The following is a 19,402-nucleotide window of genomic DNA, read 5'->3' as shown; positions in this document are numbered from 1 at the left end:
ACTATATTTGGGAGTATTTAGGAGGGGATTTGTTGCTGCATGAACACTACGTTTTCTTGTTATTATTACTTACAGATAGAGTTATTCAGGTGAAGAACATGATGTTACCATAGTCTGTTTTCACTGTACGTTTGTAGTAAAAAAAAAAAAAAGAAGAAGTAAAATAAGAGAAATATGCAATTAGCACTTCAGTTTGCAAGACTTTTGGGTTATTCAGTAATTAGCTGCTTTCATTTCTCGCCGCAATCATTCTGATCAGGTTGTTTAGCCCGCCGGCTAACAAACAAGCCAACCTACTGAAATCATACACTCGTTTGATATGGGAAACATAACACATTTTAACCTGGGGTGAAACACTGCTCTGAAAATGAGGAAAATAGTTTCCACTTTCCTTACCCCCGTCTGGCAGCCGACAGGGACTGTCCCGGACGTACACAAGACAGCACAACAATATTCAGAGCCTTCAACACCTCCAGAGAACTCCCATCCACCCCTGGATTGTACCAGCTATTCATAAATCCATCACTACATTGTCCTTCCTAAGTTCTTAGTAACTACAGTGATTTACTAAATCAGGTCGCATCATTACAACTTCAGAAATGTCTCACCTAGTATTGACTTTAAAAATGTGTAAATCTGTTACTAGGAAACATCGGTAGTGCTGTCCAATGAAGAGCAATCAACTATGTAAGCAGGAAATCTGTCATAAGCTTTTACATTTACAAAATATATAGCTTTTGTAAATTTAAGTATTTTTTTATTTACGTCTGTACAGAGAAATAAGTGTTTTTCAGAGAAAGTAGTATTTATACAGTAGGGCTGGGCGATTAATTGAAAATTTATCGACATCGAAATTCTGAAGCTGTAATAGACGTATTTTTCCCATGACGATAATTTCGATCATTTATTCCTGTTGATAGGCCTAATTTCTCCTTAAAAACATTCTCCCGCGTGTCGTCACAAGACTTTGCCCAGACCAGTCATCTGCATGGAAAGCATAATGGAGGATAACTCAAACACCGAGTCCGAGTCAACCGAGCAACTTGTGCCCAAAAAAAGTGTCTGAAGTCTGGAAAAATTTTGGCTTCAGAAAAGACGATTTAGAACAACGTGATTAATTATCGTTCATTTATCGTTATCGAGGTAAAATGTGCAATCAATCTAGATTTTAGGTCATATGGTGCAGCCCTATTATACAGTTAGGAAAACTATCCGATTAAGCTAAACTAACTGATGTTATTTACTCACTTAGTCAAATATAATTGGCATAACATTTAGTTATTTGAGGTATGTTGCGTTATTTTTGTCTAATGCAATTTAAAATCTTTATCACATTTCAGGTCAGATATGTCGAACACATTCCTTATTACGTAAATATTTATTAACAACTAATCTCTCCCTAAGAACTACTTTGTGTGGTGCAACCAGTTACTATTTAGTCATGCTTAAAACTCCACTTGAGAAACTCTAATGTTAGAATTAGGCTAGCTTTTATAACTTGGTGGTGCATCTGGCTCCTGGCACTGTTGAGCTTTTTGTCTACCTTAGTGACCTCCACCAGAGAGGTCAAAAACACTTCACCACAGTATTCCAACTTTGTAGCAGCTCAAAAAAAAAAAAAAAAAAAAAAAAAAAAAAAAAAAAAAAAAGAAAGAAAATCGCTCCAGTGAACAGTTTCATCCCCCTGCTGAAAATTGCCTGGTCCTTTTCTAAGGAATCGGACTATTTCCCCCAGGCTACAGTCCTGAAGGTCATGTCATGTTAAGTCAAATACATTCATATTGACCAAAATCACAAATTTGTCTCAGAGGGCTTTAGATTCTGTACGGACGCCTTCTATTCTTAGACACTCAATTGGGGCCCTCTTCTAGACAATCCCAGTACACCCTTACTGCACATTTGGGTTTACCGGGTCAGGCAGCCGCAACAACATATTCCCAGAGTGACAGTGGCAATACATTCCACCAAAATAAGGCGTTGGCACACTATATACTGTACGTATGTGTGTATCTATTAGAACTACAGTAAAGTGTATGTAATGTGGAATTAAAAGATAAAGATCATGTCAGACTACATCGTAAATTACAGTGTATGTATAGGCTAAAACCATAGAACTATTAAATGCTCCTTTTACCCAAAGAATATCTTATTTAATTTTCATTACCCAGAAAGTAAGTAACAAGAACAGGGGAAAAAACAGATTTATGTCCAATTTACAAGGATCCTGGCTTACTTCACTGACCCACAAAATACCCTTTATTTATTTTTCTTGGACTAAATTGTCAAGAAGAAAACTGAATGTACTGCTCTTCTCCACTGACCTTTGTACTGAGCCGGAGAGAAGAAGCAGTCTGTGGCAGAGTTCGAAAGATGGGCCACAACCTTCTCCAGAAGGTCAGCCAGCACTGAGGACAAAAAAAGACACATTAAATGTATGCTAGTGCAGCTTCAATAAACCTTGAGAAAATACAATTAATGTAGGCAAATACTGTACATCAGCCTACAGTACATCCTTAACTTCAACTATTTACTGTATAGAATGTGGAAAACATCCTGTTATATGCATTATTAGGCAGCCCAGTTACCGTGTAAGTGGTTTGGAAAGACTTTTTAGTGAACCATACACAGTATGCATGTTTAATGTAGCAATATCCTAGTTATGTGCATAAAAGAAAGGCCAAAAGTGTCACTAGTCATAGATAGTTCAGAAATTAAGCAGCATTAAATCTAGGAAGGATGAGTATCTGACACAGAAGATCATGGTTCAGCTGCAAAAACACATATACAATAACACCATCAGTACACTTTGCAAATGCATCCGCTCGTATCTATTTACAGCTTCACTGCCCCTGACTGTCCCTGAGTAAACCCTTAGAACACTGCTTTTAGTGTCATATCACACTGCCACGCAAAGAAACCACCCACAGTCACTGAAGATCTAATTGTGGAAATAAAGAGGGAACACTGAGTGATGAGGCCTCTTGTAAAGGTAATATAGATCATACAACTCTACAACAACAACACAGTATGTTATTTTATACCTTTATCGTTTGCTTTAATGAGTATTTGAAGTAAACTTATCTGTGTGAATTCCTTGCCATTGACTGCACTCCACTGACTCTATATAGCATATAAAGTAGCTTACCAATTTAGTAGCTTGATTTCACAGTATCACTAATTTAACTTCATATTTGCATTACTTAAAGTGGCTATATGTAACTTTCAGTTTGTGTTGATTCTAGCGGCTGCTTTGGATAAAAGTGGTAATGTTTTTTTACCACACCTGCTGTCGTAAAGCTCTTTACGGTGCTGTATTGCCCACTGTATATTACTGAGGTAGCTTTACGGGGGAGGTCGTATAGTCTAGATGAAAATCCTTAATTTACAATAAAAGAATAAGTTACAGATGCATCGCTGCATTTCCACTGTTGCATACGGTAACTTAGCCTACTTTGGATGTATCGTGAGCTAAACCGGGTAACGTTATCACTGTCACTGTGTCACGAGCCAAAGCATTAAGAGTTTGTTGTAGCAACAAACATAATAATAACTTATATAGCGCATTTCATGAATCCCACGGACGCTTTACACAAGTACAGGGGGACAAGGAAAAAGAAAACAATATAGTAGGCCAACACAAACACGGACTGAAAGCAATAAAACGTCCGCGCTAAATGGAAGGGGGACGTACTTTAAAGTTGGCCACTGACGTACAATCACATTGCGCACCGTAAAGTTATTTTGAATGAAATAGACATAATATACCTGATTGCCAATTCGGGATGGGTTTTGAATCATTTACAATCCCGTAAATATTTCCATCTGTAAAAGCCCAACCAAGTTGACTCGCGTTTTCGCCCGTCGTCTTTCACTTTCAGCTTTTAGTTTTTCGTTTAATTTCCTTTTTTCCCTGTGATGGTCCTGCCCCAGTCTCAGCCATAACTACAACAGATAACTAAAATAACATTAAAATACAATAAGGCCTATATAAAGAAATCTCCTGCTACCTTTTACCTAGCTAGATACAATAACACAGGCTTTTTCGGTGTTACAAAGAAATCTGTGACCCGTCAGAACGTGTGCTCTGTAGCGGTGTCTACCTGCCGCAAATCATAATGTGACTTTGCAGGAAAAAAAACGGACCCGGGCAGAGGCCTGTATAAAAATAGCGTTCTTTTCACCGTTAGTCTCATTTGCTGGTACAGGTCATTTAAGATCACTGTATGAAAAATAAGAGCTTTAGAAACATTAAAAAGTTACATAGAGTCACTTTAAAATAGCTGTATTCATCACTAAATTAATCCTCCTGATGTTTTAAGTATACTACTGAATCCTACACCAAACACTGTCATGTATACAATCTTACATTTGTATTAATTCATTTGATGACGTAAAAACTCTCACAGTGGCTCTTGAAGATAATACATATTTTTTTCCACACAAATGTAATATCTGAGAATCATTGTCAGCCTACTGATGGTATTATTTATATAGACTCCGTTGCCAGTTTATTCGGTACACCGAGCTAAAATTCATACAATCTTACAAAAGCCTTACAATGAACCCCTTACAATGAATATGTTCAGATTTTGTTGAAACGGTTTTAAAAAGGTTGCTATTTAACATTATGGTCTTTTATTTAGGGGTTTCTTATATTTAGTCTACCTAGTACTTGATATTAATATATTAATTTTTCCCTAAATTTGCTCTTGCATTACTAAACTACTAACATATAAAGTAACAGCACCACTTCTGGTCCACTTAAAGGTCCAATGTGTGGGAATTTCTCCCATCTAGCGTTGAGATCATATATCGTAATCAACTCTCACGCGCCACGCAGTTCAAATTACGTATTACAGCTACGGTAGCCTTCACGCTTCAAAAAGCCGGTCTCTTCTTCTTTTCATTATCCTTTTTCTTTTTCTGGGCGAAGAAGAAGAGTCCCGTTTCTGAAATTTGGTTTCAGTTGTGTGGTCCTCCATGTTTCCTTCTTCAAACTTGCCGGGGCCGGAAAACGATACCCATTAGCAGCATTAGCAGCACCTGTGAGTTTATCATGTGACAACGAAAACGCGAAAGGCGAAGCAGTATGTCCTGTATGTCCCTTACCGGCTAACGTATTTCAAGATGGCGCATGAATATGGAGCATCTATCTACCCCAGTTCATGCAAATGCAAATGTAAAATTTCAAGCCAAAAGGAAAACTTGGAATTGATGGTGGAAGTAAATATTCATGAATGTTTGTGAACGGGCAACACAGATTTTGATAATGAACAACAAGTACTGCATTGAATTATTTCAATCTATTTTGATGTACTATGTCATCTTATCTGGTCCTGTACTTGAAAAGGACTCTTCTCAAGCAGCACCAGGGAAGGTAAGCTGTATCCCAAAATAGTAACTGTGTTTTAAAAAAGCATTTATCATACAATGGCAATTAGATATGTGATGATTGAATGGGACTATCGTTGAAATAAAAAGGAGTTTTACATTGACTCTGCTTTATGTTTTCTGCAGCACTCACAGAGCCCCTCTTTCCTCGCCATTATTCAAAAGTCTGCATAAACTCTTGTATAAAGTGAAAAGGGATGTTAGTGAAGTAATGTTCCTGCAACTGCTTAGCATGCAGAAAAAGCCATGAATGCTTCGGTTAAAAAAAAAAAAACGTATACACAGCAGTGCAGCCAGATTAGAAAACACACTCATCACAATTCAACCCAGTGACTCTGAACACAAGTGAATGCATCTCATTGACATGCTGTTGAGGAGACCAAATTAAGCAATCAATACGCTGATGAGATAGTGAGGTATTGAACACGCAAACAATTCTAATCATGAGTGCTTTGATGAAGAGATAGTATAATTAATCATTTTTGTCTTGCAGCTGCGTAGAACCCTGTCAAAGACACAAGTGATAATCACAGCATCTTCATATGTGGAGTTAGCAAATGTTCACTAAATTGCTTCGAAGTAGGTTAATTTAGTAGTCAGTCTATAAATGCTACAATTTACTTCACTTCACTTGAATGTTTCTTAAAAAGTTGAATGCCAGCTTTTTGCGTTGTTAATGGTGTGCCAAATTAAATAGCACTTTGACAGCAGAGGGAAGATTAAAAGATAATATATCTTGATCATGGTCTTCCAGTGAAAAGCCTTAAATGAGCGCCATAGAGCAGGTAATGGATGCTTTCACAGAGTTCAAAAGTGTGCTGATGAGAGGAAGCAATCACTGCATTACATGCATGCATTATGACAAGATTGTCAGCCCTCTTTTATTTTAAATTTATTTTTGTCCTCCTTGAATCTTAGCTATTTACTCTGACGTAAGAAAAGTAAATATATACACACACACATACACACACACATACACACAAAACACAAAAAAAAAAAAACCCACACCAAAAAAAAAAATAAAATTTTTTTAAAATTTTAAATTCATCAAAAAAAAAAAAAAAAAAAAAATATATTATTTTTTTTTTTTTTTAAAAAAAAAAAGATTTTTTAAATTATATTTTTTTCTTACATAATAACAGGTTCTCCAATGTTTTCTCAGTTAGCCTTTTAAAATGATATCAGATTAGTAAACAGAATGTGCCTTTGGAACATTGGATGAATGGTTGCTGATAATGGGCAATATACAGTACAGGCCAAAGGTTTGGACACACCTTCTCATTCAATGTGTTTCTTTATTTTCATGACTATTTACATTGTACATTCTCACTGAAGGCATCAAAACTTATGAATGAACAGATATGGAATTATGTACTTAACAAAAAAGTGTGAAATAACTGAAAACATATCTTATATTTTAGATTCCTCAAAGTAGCCACCCTTTGCTTTTTTTGATAACTCTGCAAACCCTTGGTGTTCTCTCAATGAGCTTCATGAGGTAGTCACCTGAAATGGTTTTACCTTCACAGGTGTGCCTTGTCAGGGTTAATTAGTGGAATTTTGTCCCTTATTAATAAAAAAGCAAAGGGTGGCTACTTTAAAGAATCTAAAATATAAGACATGTTTTCAGTTATTTCACACTTTTTTGTTAAGTACATAATTCCATATGTGTTCATTCATAGTTTTGATGCCTTCAGTGAGAATCTACAATGTAAATAGTCATGAAAATAAAAAGGAAACGCATTGAATGAGAAAGTGTGTCCAAACATTCGGCTGTTACTGTAGATATTGCATTAAAGATCAGCCACTTCTTTTTACAACAGTCAAGAACCATTTTGCAATTAAGTAAGCACATAATGTAATCTGAAAACTGCGGCCCTGATTAAAAAAAACAATGCAACTGATCTCAGCTGGTATTCTGTCTGGAATTGAAATTTCTAAGTGACCCCAAACTTTTGACCAGTAGAGAGAGAAAAAAAAAAAAAAAAAAAAAAAAAAAAAAAAAAAAAAAAAAAAAAAAAAAAAAAAAAAGAGAGAGAGAGAGAGAGAGAGAGAGAGAGAGAGAGAGAGAGAGAGAGAGAGAGAGAGAGAGAGAGTATCAATATGTTTGCTGTGTTGGCTATGTAGCCGTTAGCTTACCCTTTCCAGTTAAGATGTTGGGTTTGGAGGTCATGACTTTGCAGTACTGTCTCTGGCAGATCTCCATCCAGCTCTCCTCATTCTTTGAGTCTTTAGAAGATGCCAGGAATGTACTGATCTCAGAGTCTGTAAGATGGGGGGAAAAATATAGATGCAAAATCACAACAATCCACCAGTTCATATTGGCAACTTCATCAACGTTCCTCCTACCCAGTGAGTTATGGTGGATCTTTGGTGGGTCCAAAGTGTAGCAGGGAGGCAGAGGGTAGCTTGAAAACATGGGCCACGGGTAAGGATCTTCTCCCTGGAATGAGCAAATAAAGAGATCCAATTGACCATTTGGCCACCTCATTACACCCTAATACAATTATTACAGACAAGATGCATCATATTTGCATTATTGTCTTTTATTCATTTCTGCACTGCTCTGACTGCATACTTGTTTATAAGTTTGCTGGGATATTGATGTGTCATTACGTAGGGTGCATTGGTTTGTAATTTATAAACATTTCAAAGTATGAACAACATAGTGCAGTTAAACAGTTACTTGTAAATTAATTAATTCATTACTGATTAATTGTTTAGCAAATCAACAAATCATGCATTTTTTTTTTATTTGTATTCCATCCGTTTTTTTCCTCCTTAATATCTTATTTTAAATTCCTCCCATCCTTTCTTTCTTTTTAACCCACTGTCATTGAGTGTCACATTCCTTACGCTCATCATATGTTAGTTCTGAAGAACCATAACTTTTGAGTCATAGTTCAGCTTGTGACTTGCCAAAAGATGTGCTCTAAATGCAGGCCTGGTTATCCAATGTCTGTGCCCTCCGCTCATGATAATCCCTGCTATCCCTGGTATTTGAGTCTGCCTCTCAGGTGACGTGCTGCTCTGACAATGTTAGAAAAAGATGCACAGAGCCATTTATGTTGGTGACGTGCCTTTCTTATACAGCTTTGGGACTCTGCTGCTGCTGAAGAAATAATTTTGCATGCAATGTGATTTGAGGTCCTTAACGTTATATATTCTGAAAGACACCATGAGGAATAACCATTGTTTTAACACAATGATACTTCACACAAAATAAGTACTTATTTAACAGCTGTCTGGTCCCTGTACAAGTGACAGCAGAGATGAATAAAAGAAACCTGTGAAACACAAAGGAAACACTCGCTAAACTAATTTACACTCTCCCCTTTCGAAATCTCTTCGATATCCTTTTATTGACCTCAGCGGAAATTAGTTTCCTGTTTTGTGTTCAGCATAAACACCTAAATAATTTATATATATCCAAAACTTGTTGAGTAAATAAAGCTGCAAAGAATGACTGAAGCCCTGTTTGTAAAAAATTTAATTGCCAGTAGCACAAACTCTGACTGAGTTTGCGTTCATGAAGAATTTCATAATATTGGGATTAAAGAATAATTAAAAGGGCAGATTAAACAATTAATTTAGTCACTTTAATCAGTGGCAATGATCAGAAAATAATTATGTAATGAAAAGCAATCACAGTTGTCCAAATGTCCAATAAACAGTGATGTAGGCTTGTATCGGTCTGTGGTGCTATCCAAAGAAACCACCAGTCGTGAAGTGTTAAGGTCTTGGTCTTCTGTAAACAATACTTACCTAGGAAAACAACATTTCACCAAAAAGGATAGTTGCTAGGATTCTTTGGGCACTAACATATCTACAAAATATCTGTCCACTACAGCCTCACAGAAAGGCTACGGTTAGCATTTAGCTAGATAGAATATAGCTGACCTCTTGCAGTGCTCGAGGAGGAAGCATCCTCTCAGACGGACCTCCCACCACACTAACACGAACCAGCACGTGATTCCTCTCCACTGATAGGTTGTCGATTATGAACTCCCTGGAAATGTTTAACAGACACAATAGAGGATTAAACAAATATGGAAGTGGAAGAGGTGGTGCAAAAGGAACCAAAGTAAACAATAAAAAGTTACAAAAGGACTTAGGCCCTAATTAAATAAACGTTCATGCGCGGACACTTGTGTGCTATAGCATATCTGCAAGATGATCGAATGAGAAAAACATTTAAAGAAAAAGGTTAAAAGGAAAGGACTAGATTTGCATATGTACAACACAAAACATGTAAATCACATTTTCTTGGAATATGTTTGGGAAGACAAGGTCAAGCCAATTAATATGCCATCCAATTCACTAACACTTCAAAACCTCACCCCAATTTATTGGAGCTCAGATAACTTTCTTTGAAAATTCTTCTAAAAGACTTTGTGCACAGTTTGAAGCCTCTGAATGACTATCATTACTGCAAAGCACAGTAAGAAAACAAGGAGAGAAGAGCTTCAATGTTAGAATTTTAGATAAGATCAGAGAATATTCAAATTATAAAGGCACTTTATGGTGGAATGGTGTCAACCTTGGTGGATGGTACTTATAACTGAAGCAATTTGGACTTGAATTTGGTAATAAAGGAGAGTATTTTCTTTTAAAGTGCTCTTTCCAATGGCCACAAAATGTAATTTGCATACATTTATTTGTGTATGATATATACTGTAACTCGAAGCTCAAACTGCTGGGGTCAAATAAAATGTATAAACTGCTTTGGGTTTCACTGATATTAAAAAGGTCAGAGCAGGAAATAAAAAAACAAACAAGAATGACAACAAAAAGTAGGGCAAATCAGATGCCAAAAAAAACTAAAAACATTAACAGGAGTGAAAAGAGGAAGACAAGAAGAGGGTAAAAAGAAAAGAAAAAAGAGATAATGATGTCTGCAATGACAATGGGAGCATGAGGAAACAGACGGCATGAAAGGGAGAAGAAATTAACAAGTCATCATTCTCCAAACATTGAGTCAAGACTCAGACATACAATGTGAGTAGGCATTTCAGGGCCATTTCCATTCATAACCAATAACCACAGCTCTGCCAGCCATTATCAAGAGAGAGGGACTCTTGAACACCCACTTTTTAGAAATGGCCTTTTCACTGTCTTTCCAATTTATTTCATTTTATTTGTGACAAGGCAAACGCACAAACAATTTCTCATTCTGAGCAAAGATTACATTTGAAAGTGCTCTGTCACATCAGGGTAATGCACAGAGGAGCAAAAAGCCTTTACTGAATGAGAGAGAGAATGATGCAAGTTGAGTGTGCTCAATATGGAAACTATTTCAATGTCCAAATATCTGACTTCCCTTAGTTCAGCTAAGCTCCGACTGGAGTAAAGTGAACATTCTAGGAAAGCTATAAGGGCAATATCCAAGTACAGGAAGCATATTAAAACAATAGTTTTTCCAGATATAAGCATATATGTTTTTTTTCCAAGAGTACAATGAGATCAATATCAAGCTAATGTCTGTGTGCTTGCTAAGAACAAATCAAAATGTGATTAGCCTAGCTCAGCATGAAGACCATAGACTGGTTCTTTCTAAAGTTCAAAAATACCTACCAACAAGATACATACACAAAACACTAAATGTATAAACAACAGTCTGTGGTTTTTAGGGGGAGTTGTAACTGTTCCTTGACAAACACTTGGCGGAAACACTGGTGGCACGGTAACTTTGAACATCATCACAAGGTCTTGTCGTAACAGTGAGGACGCCAGGTTGTGCATCATTGTGCCTTTACAGAGACCTATTACAAAACATGTGCCCACGACGCCGCACAGAATTACTGGGCGGATGGATACACTGCTGTTTGTCAAAAAATAGCACTAGCATGGAGCTCCTTTTTTGTTTACATTTTTGTTTGTTTACAGACTAAACAAAACAAACATCACATGTTAATTAGTGAGCTTTAGAAATGTTAGTGAGAGTTTTTTTTTTTTTTTTTTTTAACTCTTTTGAACCAGGCTAGCCATCCCCCCTGCTTTCAGGCGTTATGCTAAGCTAAGCTAAACGGCTCAGGCTCCATAGTTGATGCACAGTAATCAGATTTTCATTTCACTCTCTGAGAGAAAGCATTAAACTATTTCCTTAAGTGAGAAGAGAGCCTTTCTGTTTTTAAATTATATTACATTAAATGCATTTATAATAATACTGGCATTACTCTATATTTTTTAACTGACAACTAATCAGACAACTTTCTGACTTCAGTGATGCTGTTCCCATCACACAAGTTGGTTGAGAAATAAAAAAAGACTGATAATGTTTGAATGTATTATTTGGGATTTATGGCAGACTTTAAGAAGAAAAAAAAATGTATTTTGTTGTATTTTACAAATTATAAAAAAAAGGATATAATGCTACTCCGTTAACTAATGATAAAAATAATTTGATCATCGTGACAGATTTGTTTAAGTAATTGACAATATTAAACCTTTCCAACCATACATTTTTAACTATGTGTCGTTGGTTCATACCCATCATCGGTGTCCAGCTCAGTGACATTCTCCCTCTGGCTCTGTAGCAGCATGGAGCAGATGTTGTACTGGCTCTCCAGCAGCAGAAAGGAGTCCAGATTACAGCAGAGCACACTGAGCAGTCTGCAGCAACACAAACAAACAAACAAGACATCAAAAATACAGAGGGGGCTGGCATTTTGAGAAAAAGTAACAGAACAGCAGCACCGGGCAGTTCAGACTGTAATGTAGTACATACTGTCCTGCAGGGTAAAACCATGCAGACAAAGACCTCATTTGGACTTTGGTTGTCCATTTCCCCTGGCATTGTACTATGTCTGCAAGTGCTGGATCAGTCAACACAGTTTTTCACCACCTCGCCGCAGCCAATTGTAAGCTTTGTTAAGTAGGAAGCCCTTCTGAAAAGCTTCACGGTTCATTTTCTAGTTGCTGGTAATGACACCAGGCTCAAGCAGGCCTTTAAGCTCCAGCAGCATTTTGGGAAGCTACAGTGTGTTTTAGCTCTGTGTTTTCTATGATCCAATACCTGTAGAGAGGAAAAGCTTCATAACATCTTTTGATGCATTGGTGACTTTTTAACTTCAGTGTTACTGCTGCTCACAGTTTTATTAGTAACACTTTTTGGTGGAATAAGCATAAAAATCCCAAGGGAACAAGGATGGTAACCCATTTCTCAAGACCCAAATTTCACATCCCCACCACCTCCTCTCATCAGCACCAGAGCTTGTGTGTCACCGGTGTGAAGCATTAACCAAAATAATCTAGTTAATTCTCATATCGTCTGCCTGCTCTGCGCTCTACCCCTTCAATTAATTTGGAAAAAACTTGTCTTTTAAATATATCTATAAAAATAGGTCTCGTTATGTCAATGATGTCAGCTGGACTATGTTGTTCTCATTTAACACATTTTGTTTAGGATGATTCAACTGCTTCTGTTTGATCTTAATCAATAACAGTCTGAGACCATTGTTTGGTCTTTTCTGCAGATATACTGATGCTTAAGGTCAAGTCTTTAAATTAGTTTGATAGTTGATATTATTGTATTCTTGTACAGTTTTATGAATATGTCCAAGTTGATTTCCTTCTACTTTATCACTGCTATTAGTTAACACAATAAAAAAAAAAAAAAAAAGGAAAACATAAGGCTTACAAAACAGCACATGCACAATGGAGTGAACAGAAATGGCAGGGTTATTTTTACACATTTAAAAGGCTGTTTGAAAAAACTGATCCTGGCTTTTACAAAATATAATTTCACTTCCTAACCGTGTGTGTGTGTCCTTGTACTGATATACGTATAAGAGGTAGTAGTGTTAAGCTCTGCATGCTGTTTTGTGTGTAAGTCCTTGTGAAACATCTCTCCTTTTAAGCAGCTGCTTCCTTTCCTGATGTGCTGGGCAGTTGCTTGGACTCCTGTCTGACTGGCAGCTCGACTCACTCATTCTGACAGCAGCACAGCAAGAGGCTGAGATTCTGTCAGGCCTTCTGACCTCTCTCGGTTTGAAACTAAGAAATACAGAACCAGCCCTGCTTCCAGTTTGTCTCCTTGATAGGCTTCGCTTATCAATTGGGGTGAAGACTGACTGAGGTCTTTTAAAATGTTTAGCTGTTCTGAATAGCAATTCATTGGCAACCTTTTGAAAACATCAGTGGGAATGTTGCCTGTAGGAATTTTGATTCAAGTGGTGCAACTAATGATTATTTTCATTATCAATTCGTCTGCTGATTATTTCTTCAATTAATTGTTTGATCTATAAACATCTGATAATAGTAAATAAAATGCCCATCACAACTTCCCAGAGCTTAAAAATATTCAGTTTACTGACTTACTGGAACACTAAACATCATCAAATATTCACATCATGGTCACATGTTGCCGATCAAGCAACTTGCCTTGGTTGCTTGATTCAGTGTGTGTGGTGGCCTGTTAGTAGCTGATACAGCCATAAATCATAGCAGTAATTAAATACCCCAGACCTAACAACAAAACATTGTATCAGTACTACCTGTGCCGTGACATAAAGAATCAGAACAGGCGCTGAACATTTGGTCTTTTTGCTTAGAAAATGACTTAATTGATTAATCAGTTTTAAAAAAAAGACTTAATTTTTATCATCACACCAGTCAACACTCATCATTACAGCTATTTTATTGATTTATTTATGAAAGTTGTAAATCAAAAAGGTGTCAGTTTTATAAACACACTGCTGCCAAACTTTGCTTCCCAGGATGGTCTCAGGAACTCTCCAAGGCCTACAGTAACATACTTGTACCCAACACCTTTTAGCAGAAATGGCTAAAAACAAACAATATAACTTAACTTTTTGGCTGCTCCAACAGACACAGGTCATTTGTAAGGAATCACAGCAGCTAATGCTGTCAAATCTGGTAGCTTTAATTGTACTAAGCCATTTAGTTGCCAAACTACCCTAATGTGGGTAATGCAGAAAGGCTAATAACAACACAAAGTAGGGCAGTACCAACAATTTGTTGTTCAGCTTTGTTTTCATTTTTTTTTTTTATGTATATCTGTGTGTGTGTGTGTGTGTGTGTACTTTAAGAGCAATACAAAGCTGGAGTCAAATTCCCTGTATGTGTTCACACTTACTTGGCCATTAAAGCGGATTCTAATGCTGAACTTCAGTTTAAAAAAAAGAAAATAAAAAAAAAAAAAAAAGAAGGAATGATTTCAAGAGTCCACATTAAAGTTGATTTTACTAGTTGACTTGTTTCCTTATTGGAAATAGGACATCCATTCACTTCCTAAACTAGGACACAAAAGGGAAACACCGAGGCTGGATGGTTAAGACCTTTGAAACACTACAATCCATCTCATCTGAAGTTGTTGACATTCATGCTGAGGAGGACTACAACTCACTTTAACAAACACCCATTAATGACAGATGATTACTCACTTGATGATGTGCACACATGTATCAGAGGACTTATAAATAACCCAATCAAAACAAAGTGTAATCTGCCTGCCAGTTTGACCAAAGATCACGCTGCTGATTGATTGGTCATGCCTGAGGTAAGATGCAAATGGGCAACTTAACGGACATACTATTTGGGAGGCTTTTGTCATTGGCAGTCGGGAGGGCCTGGTGAAATCAATCACAAAAACATTAAAAAGGTGCAGTATTGCAAAGAAAATCTCTGGAAATGAAGGAATCCTTAGCTGTAGATTTGTGGAAATGACAAAATAAGTTTGCACATTCTGCTTAAACGATACAAATAAGAGACAAAAACTAGTAACTACACCAATCTTTGCTAATGAAAACAATTGCTTTAATGATCTGCACATATTCAGGTAGCAGACTGAAAAGCCCAAAGGCTGTGTATGTGCAAAGATTTAGATGCCATTTGGGCCTTAACACTGCATAAACCTCCCAACAACACCATGACTCTTTACTACTACACAGGTAATGTCAGTTTTTTAATATGTCTGCATTAAACAAAACAAGTAATCTCTTCCACTTTGTTGTCCATTTTAGGGTGCTTTCACATTTAACTTGTCCGTCGCCACATAATAAAACTAAATATCTATTAATTCCCAGCCCTAAAACTCCAGCTACAATAAAGTCTGTGACAGGTTTTTGCTTCACGTTACTGCATAGGTGGTCAATGTCAAAAAGATGTGTTATGTGTGTGTCCTTCCTTGTCCTACTCCGGTCATACACGCTCTACACGAGCACACACACTTGATGTGTTCAGAGCCATCAACAGCAGAGAGAGAAGAATAAAGGCATCCAAACAATTCAGAGAGGGGAAACCATGGGCAAAGGGTGCTAGTTGCCATGACAACAAAGAGGCTTTTAGCAACAAGGAAAAGGGCTGAGGGATTTTAGCTCTCATTAGCTTATGAAGATCAAGAGGGGTGGACATTTTGGCAACTCTTTTTCCAAGAGGGCTGGACTTCAGGAATGCTTGGTGCATGTTTGCCAGAGAGTGGTGCTGGTGACTAAACCTGCGATCAATATGTTAGTAAAGATTTAAGGCCTATAAAGAAGTTTTGACATACTGCTAGAGTGTAGTCCAAGGCTGGTTTCCACCTCAGAGCCAATTGCAGAACCAACGCAATTTAATTAAAATTGCAATAGTTCAAACCAGCTCCAGAGATTTCATTCTGATGGCTGCTTTGAGGATAGGGTTAGCAATATTCTATATTTTGTTATTGTCAACAAATCCAATTAAAAAACATTGAACTGATCATACGGACAAGTATTGTGTGTGTATCTGAAGCTTGATATATCATATTCCTCTGTGCTATAGAGCTTCATTGTTGTCCAAAAACTATTAAAAACATGTGAATAATCCGTTCCTAAAGATGTAGGTCTTCAGTAGCAAAGCAAAGGTCTTGAATTTCTTGGAGCTCAGTGCCACGTGAAAGTCGAAAAGTATTTTGAGAGACTTGAATATGCAATATGAGAAATATAAAATAACGCCAGACTTGTAATTTCAACAAGCACGAAAAAACCCTCAGTACAAAACTGATTGGCAGGGAACAAGTATGCAAATACTAAGAATGAGCATATTCTCACAACTAAATGATCTTTTAAACATAGACCTGGTATATAGTTTGTTATGCGGCTAACGTGATAGATCGACACCTGTGCTAATTATTTAGGCAGAGTGCCCTGAAAATGGATGAAGAGCAGGTGTTCCTGATTCAGGGATAGGCTAATAGGATCCACAAGGAAGGGAATAGATTTCCCCTAGAAATTTAAGGCACACTGCTTCATTAAAGTACAAAAACTACTAAAAAAAAAAAAACTTTACTATCGCAGCTCCGGATTTTGAGATGCTTGCGTAAGCAACTCAGCTTTGTTGGGATTCGCCCAAAAAATATGAGATTTTCATAGTAAAGGGGTGTCAGTGGGACTTTGAGCTTCTATGTATGTCCTATTTATCCACCGAACTGTCGTTATTCAACTATGACAGGGTAAAATCGGTTTTGCATTCTATCACCCCTTTAATAAAAACAAGACCAAAGCATAACATGTGTGATAGTTTGACCCTGAGGTAGACCAGTGTGGGCTCAATGGTCATGCTTTTTAATCATGTAGCCATTTTATCTTTTTGTACTAACAAAGCAGTTTGCCTTGAATTTCAGGAGGGAATCTTTCCGCTACCTTGTAGACAATGACAATAAAAATAAATTGAGGTAGCAAAACCAGTCGCTTTATAATTCAACACTGTGATGAACCATCTGAGCATGGTAAGAAAAAAGTCTTGATAAAAGCCTTGGAAATAAAATATTTAAGGGCAACATGTGTGAAACAGTTTAGTATATTAATCAATCCTGTTGTTTACTGAAGAGCTTTACTGACCTTTATGCTGCAGAGGGCGGTGTTCTCCACTAAATACATACTGGGCCAACACAAACTACAACCGTCTAACCCATAAAGTAATTAAATACAGCTTTACACTACAGAGTAAGATCAAATTTTTGGTATGCGAAGATCCAATACAACATGAAAGTCGCACCAGAACGCTTCATTTATGAGCTACTTCATAATCCAATAGATCAGGGGTCTTCAATGTTTTTTAAGCTAAGGACCCCTTAACTGAAAGAGAGATGGAACAGGGCCCCCTAATACATGTATTGTATAAAAATGAAGTTGCATATTAATCTGGGCCTACAATAACATATAGCGTGGACTGAAGCCTTTATATATACCTTTTTTGCATAAACTACTAAGCTATTAAAATAGCCTAATAATTGTTGACATTATTTTATAAATCAAGTTTTAATGTTACACATACATGTGGCACAGTGAATCCTTAGGATTAACTGTATCTGTAGATGGCCTTAGTGACTACCTTACCTACAGGCCAGTAAAAAAAAAAAAAAAAAAAACTTTCAAAAATTAAAAATAATTTGGAGGCCCCCCTGCATTGACTCCGAGGATCCCCTAGGGGTCCCGGACCCCCTGTTGAAGATCCCTGCAATAGAGGAATGTGGCAGGATGTTTCAAATATCCAATGCATGAATGGCCACAGCTTGCTCTGCTTCCTGTGATGTGTTAGCTCCTTAAGTGTGTGCAAAACTGCTGCATGTTTTACTGTTCTGTGGTAAAGCGTCCTCTACAACGACTGCAACAAGGAGGTCTCTCTGGCCAGCTGCCGTCAGACTAAATAAAAACACCCCTAACCTCCTGTTACAGAGACATCAAACTGAGTCAGCATTTATTCACTATTTGTACATTTCCACTCTGTGTTTGGATGTTAAAGGCCCTGAAAACAAATCTCAATCAGCGATGGGTGGATGCGTGATGGGTTCTACAGGAACACTGTTATTTCATATAAGAGATTTGTGCCTGTGCCGTTTTCTCACTGCTTTTTTTTTCTTCTTCATTAGTCTGAAGTGGGCCGGTCTCAGTTAGACAACAGTGATTTCACATACTTAGCAATACTTGAATCAAAATGTGAGGTCAGTTCATCAGAATGACAGTTGTGGGTGGTTTTCAGACGTTCCTAGGAGACTCTCAGTCATATCTGATCAAACCGCACCCACACAGCCCTAATAAAGCAGATAAGCTGAGTTGTAGAGTGTAGCTGTTAATAAATATCACCTAGGGATGTTCTTTCCAACCTTATCTGTGATTGTTACTTGTTTAGTCATCAATATTTAATAATACTGAGAAATACTAAATGTGCCTAAAACCGGTGTTGATATTTTACAATAACATAAAATAACAAATTGAAAGGGGTCGCTCTTAGTAATGAAGCTGCAGAGAATTATAATCCGAATCTCCCCTCGGCTTTACAGAGCTTTATAGCGAGTTTCAGCGCAGCTATTTCAGTGAAAAAGCTCTAAAACCCCACTGACTCTACCTGCTCAACACCAAAGAGCAGACAAACACAGTTAAAAACTATTTGGTGAACTTAGTTTAGCATTTAGCAGCTAAAGACTCAGATATTTCCCCCACGAGTTGTAGAGACCAAAAACAGAGCTCAAAGGAGAGTGAATATTAGCCCCATTTTCCACTGGGTGCGTCTGCGCTGCATTCCGGGCGCGTTGCGACCCCCGCGAGCAATTGCAGCCATTCAAGTCAATGCTTGATAATCCATCCACCGTGGCGCGTCCCAGAAGCATGCGCAGCTCTCCGCTCCGCTAAAGATTCGCGGCAGGTCTATTTTCAGGCGAGCCATGGGGCCCTCAGACAGCTGGGCAGGACGTGAAACAGCAAGAGTATGCAGTCCTGTCCCGTCCCATGCCCCCCTTCCCAATATCATATACGTCTCCTCTACAACACCACAGACGACGAGAGATTCATCTAAGATGTGGAAAAACATACTAAGACATCACTGAGCTTTTGTATAAAGGACAACTCCAGAATAGAGAAGGCATGGAGTTTAAGCGCATGAGTGCAGAAGGTGGATACTAGCTTAATAAACACATGATTGTTCTGTAAAGTACTTCTATCTGAAAAAAAGTACTAAAATCTGCGAGTCGGGCAGCAAGACGCTCCGCATATGAGATGCTCCCGGTGTGGTATGGGGCGTGGCGGAGGACGGA

At 37.5% G+C, this 19,402-nt stretch overlaps 1 protein-coding gene across 4 annotated transcripts in view; it reads right to left on the bottom strand.

Moving 5' to 3' along the window:
• Nucleotides 1-19,402, bottom strand: part of tbc1d32 (TBC1 domain family, member 32) — a 77,476-nt gene that overhangs the window by 33,359 nt on the left and 24,715 nt on the right. For all 4 annotated transcript variants that reach the window (XM_039782621.1, XM_039782623.1, XM_039782624.1 and 1 more), the window contains exons 24-28: nt 11,881-12,003; nt 9,292-9,400; nt 7,741-7,834; nt 7,531-7,656; nt 2,322-2,405 (exon numbers count right to left, since the gene is read on the bottom strand). In XM_039782621.1, the coding sequence (XP_039638555.1) occupies nt 2,322-2,405; nt 7,531-7,656; nt 7,741-7,834; nt 9,292-9,400; nt 11,881-12,003 (536 nt within the window). The remainder of the gene's footprint in view (nt 1-2,321; nt 2,406-7,530; nt 7,657-7,740; nt 7,835-9,291; nt 9,401-11,880; nt 12,004-19,402) is intronic.

This window comes from Perca fluviatilis, chromosome 18, assembly GCF_010015445.1.
Source record: "Perca fluviatilis chromosome 18, GENO_Pfluv_1.0, whole genome shotgun sequence".
In the NCBI taxonomy this organism is placed as follows: domain Eukaryota; kingdom Metazoa; phylum Chordata; class Actinopteri; order Perciformes; family Percidae; genus Perca; species Perca fluviatilis.
The sequence above is the reverse complement of the archived record's forward strand: the minus strand, read 5'-3'. Positions and strand labels throughout refer to the sequence as shown.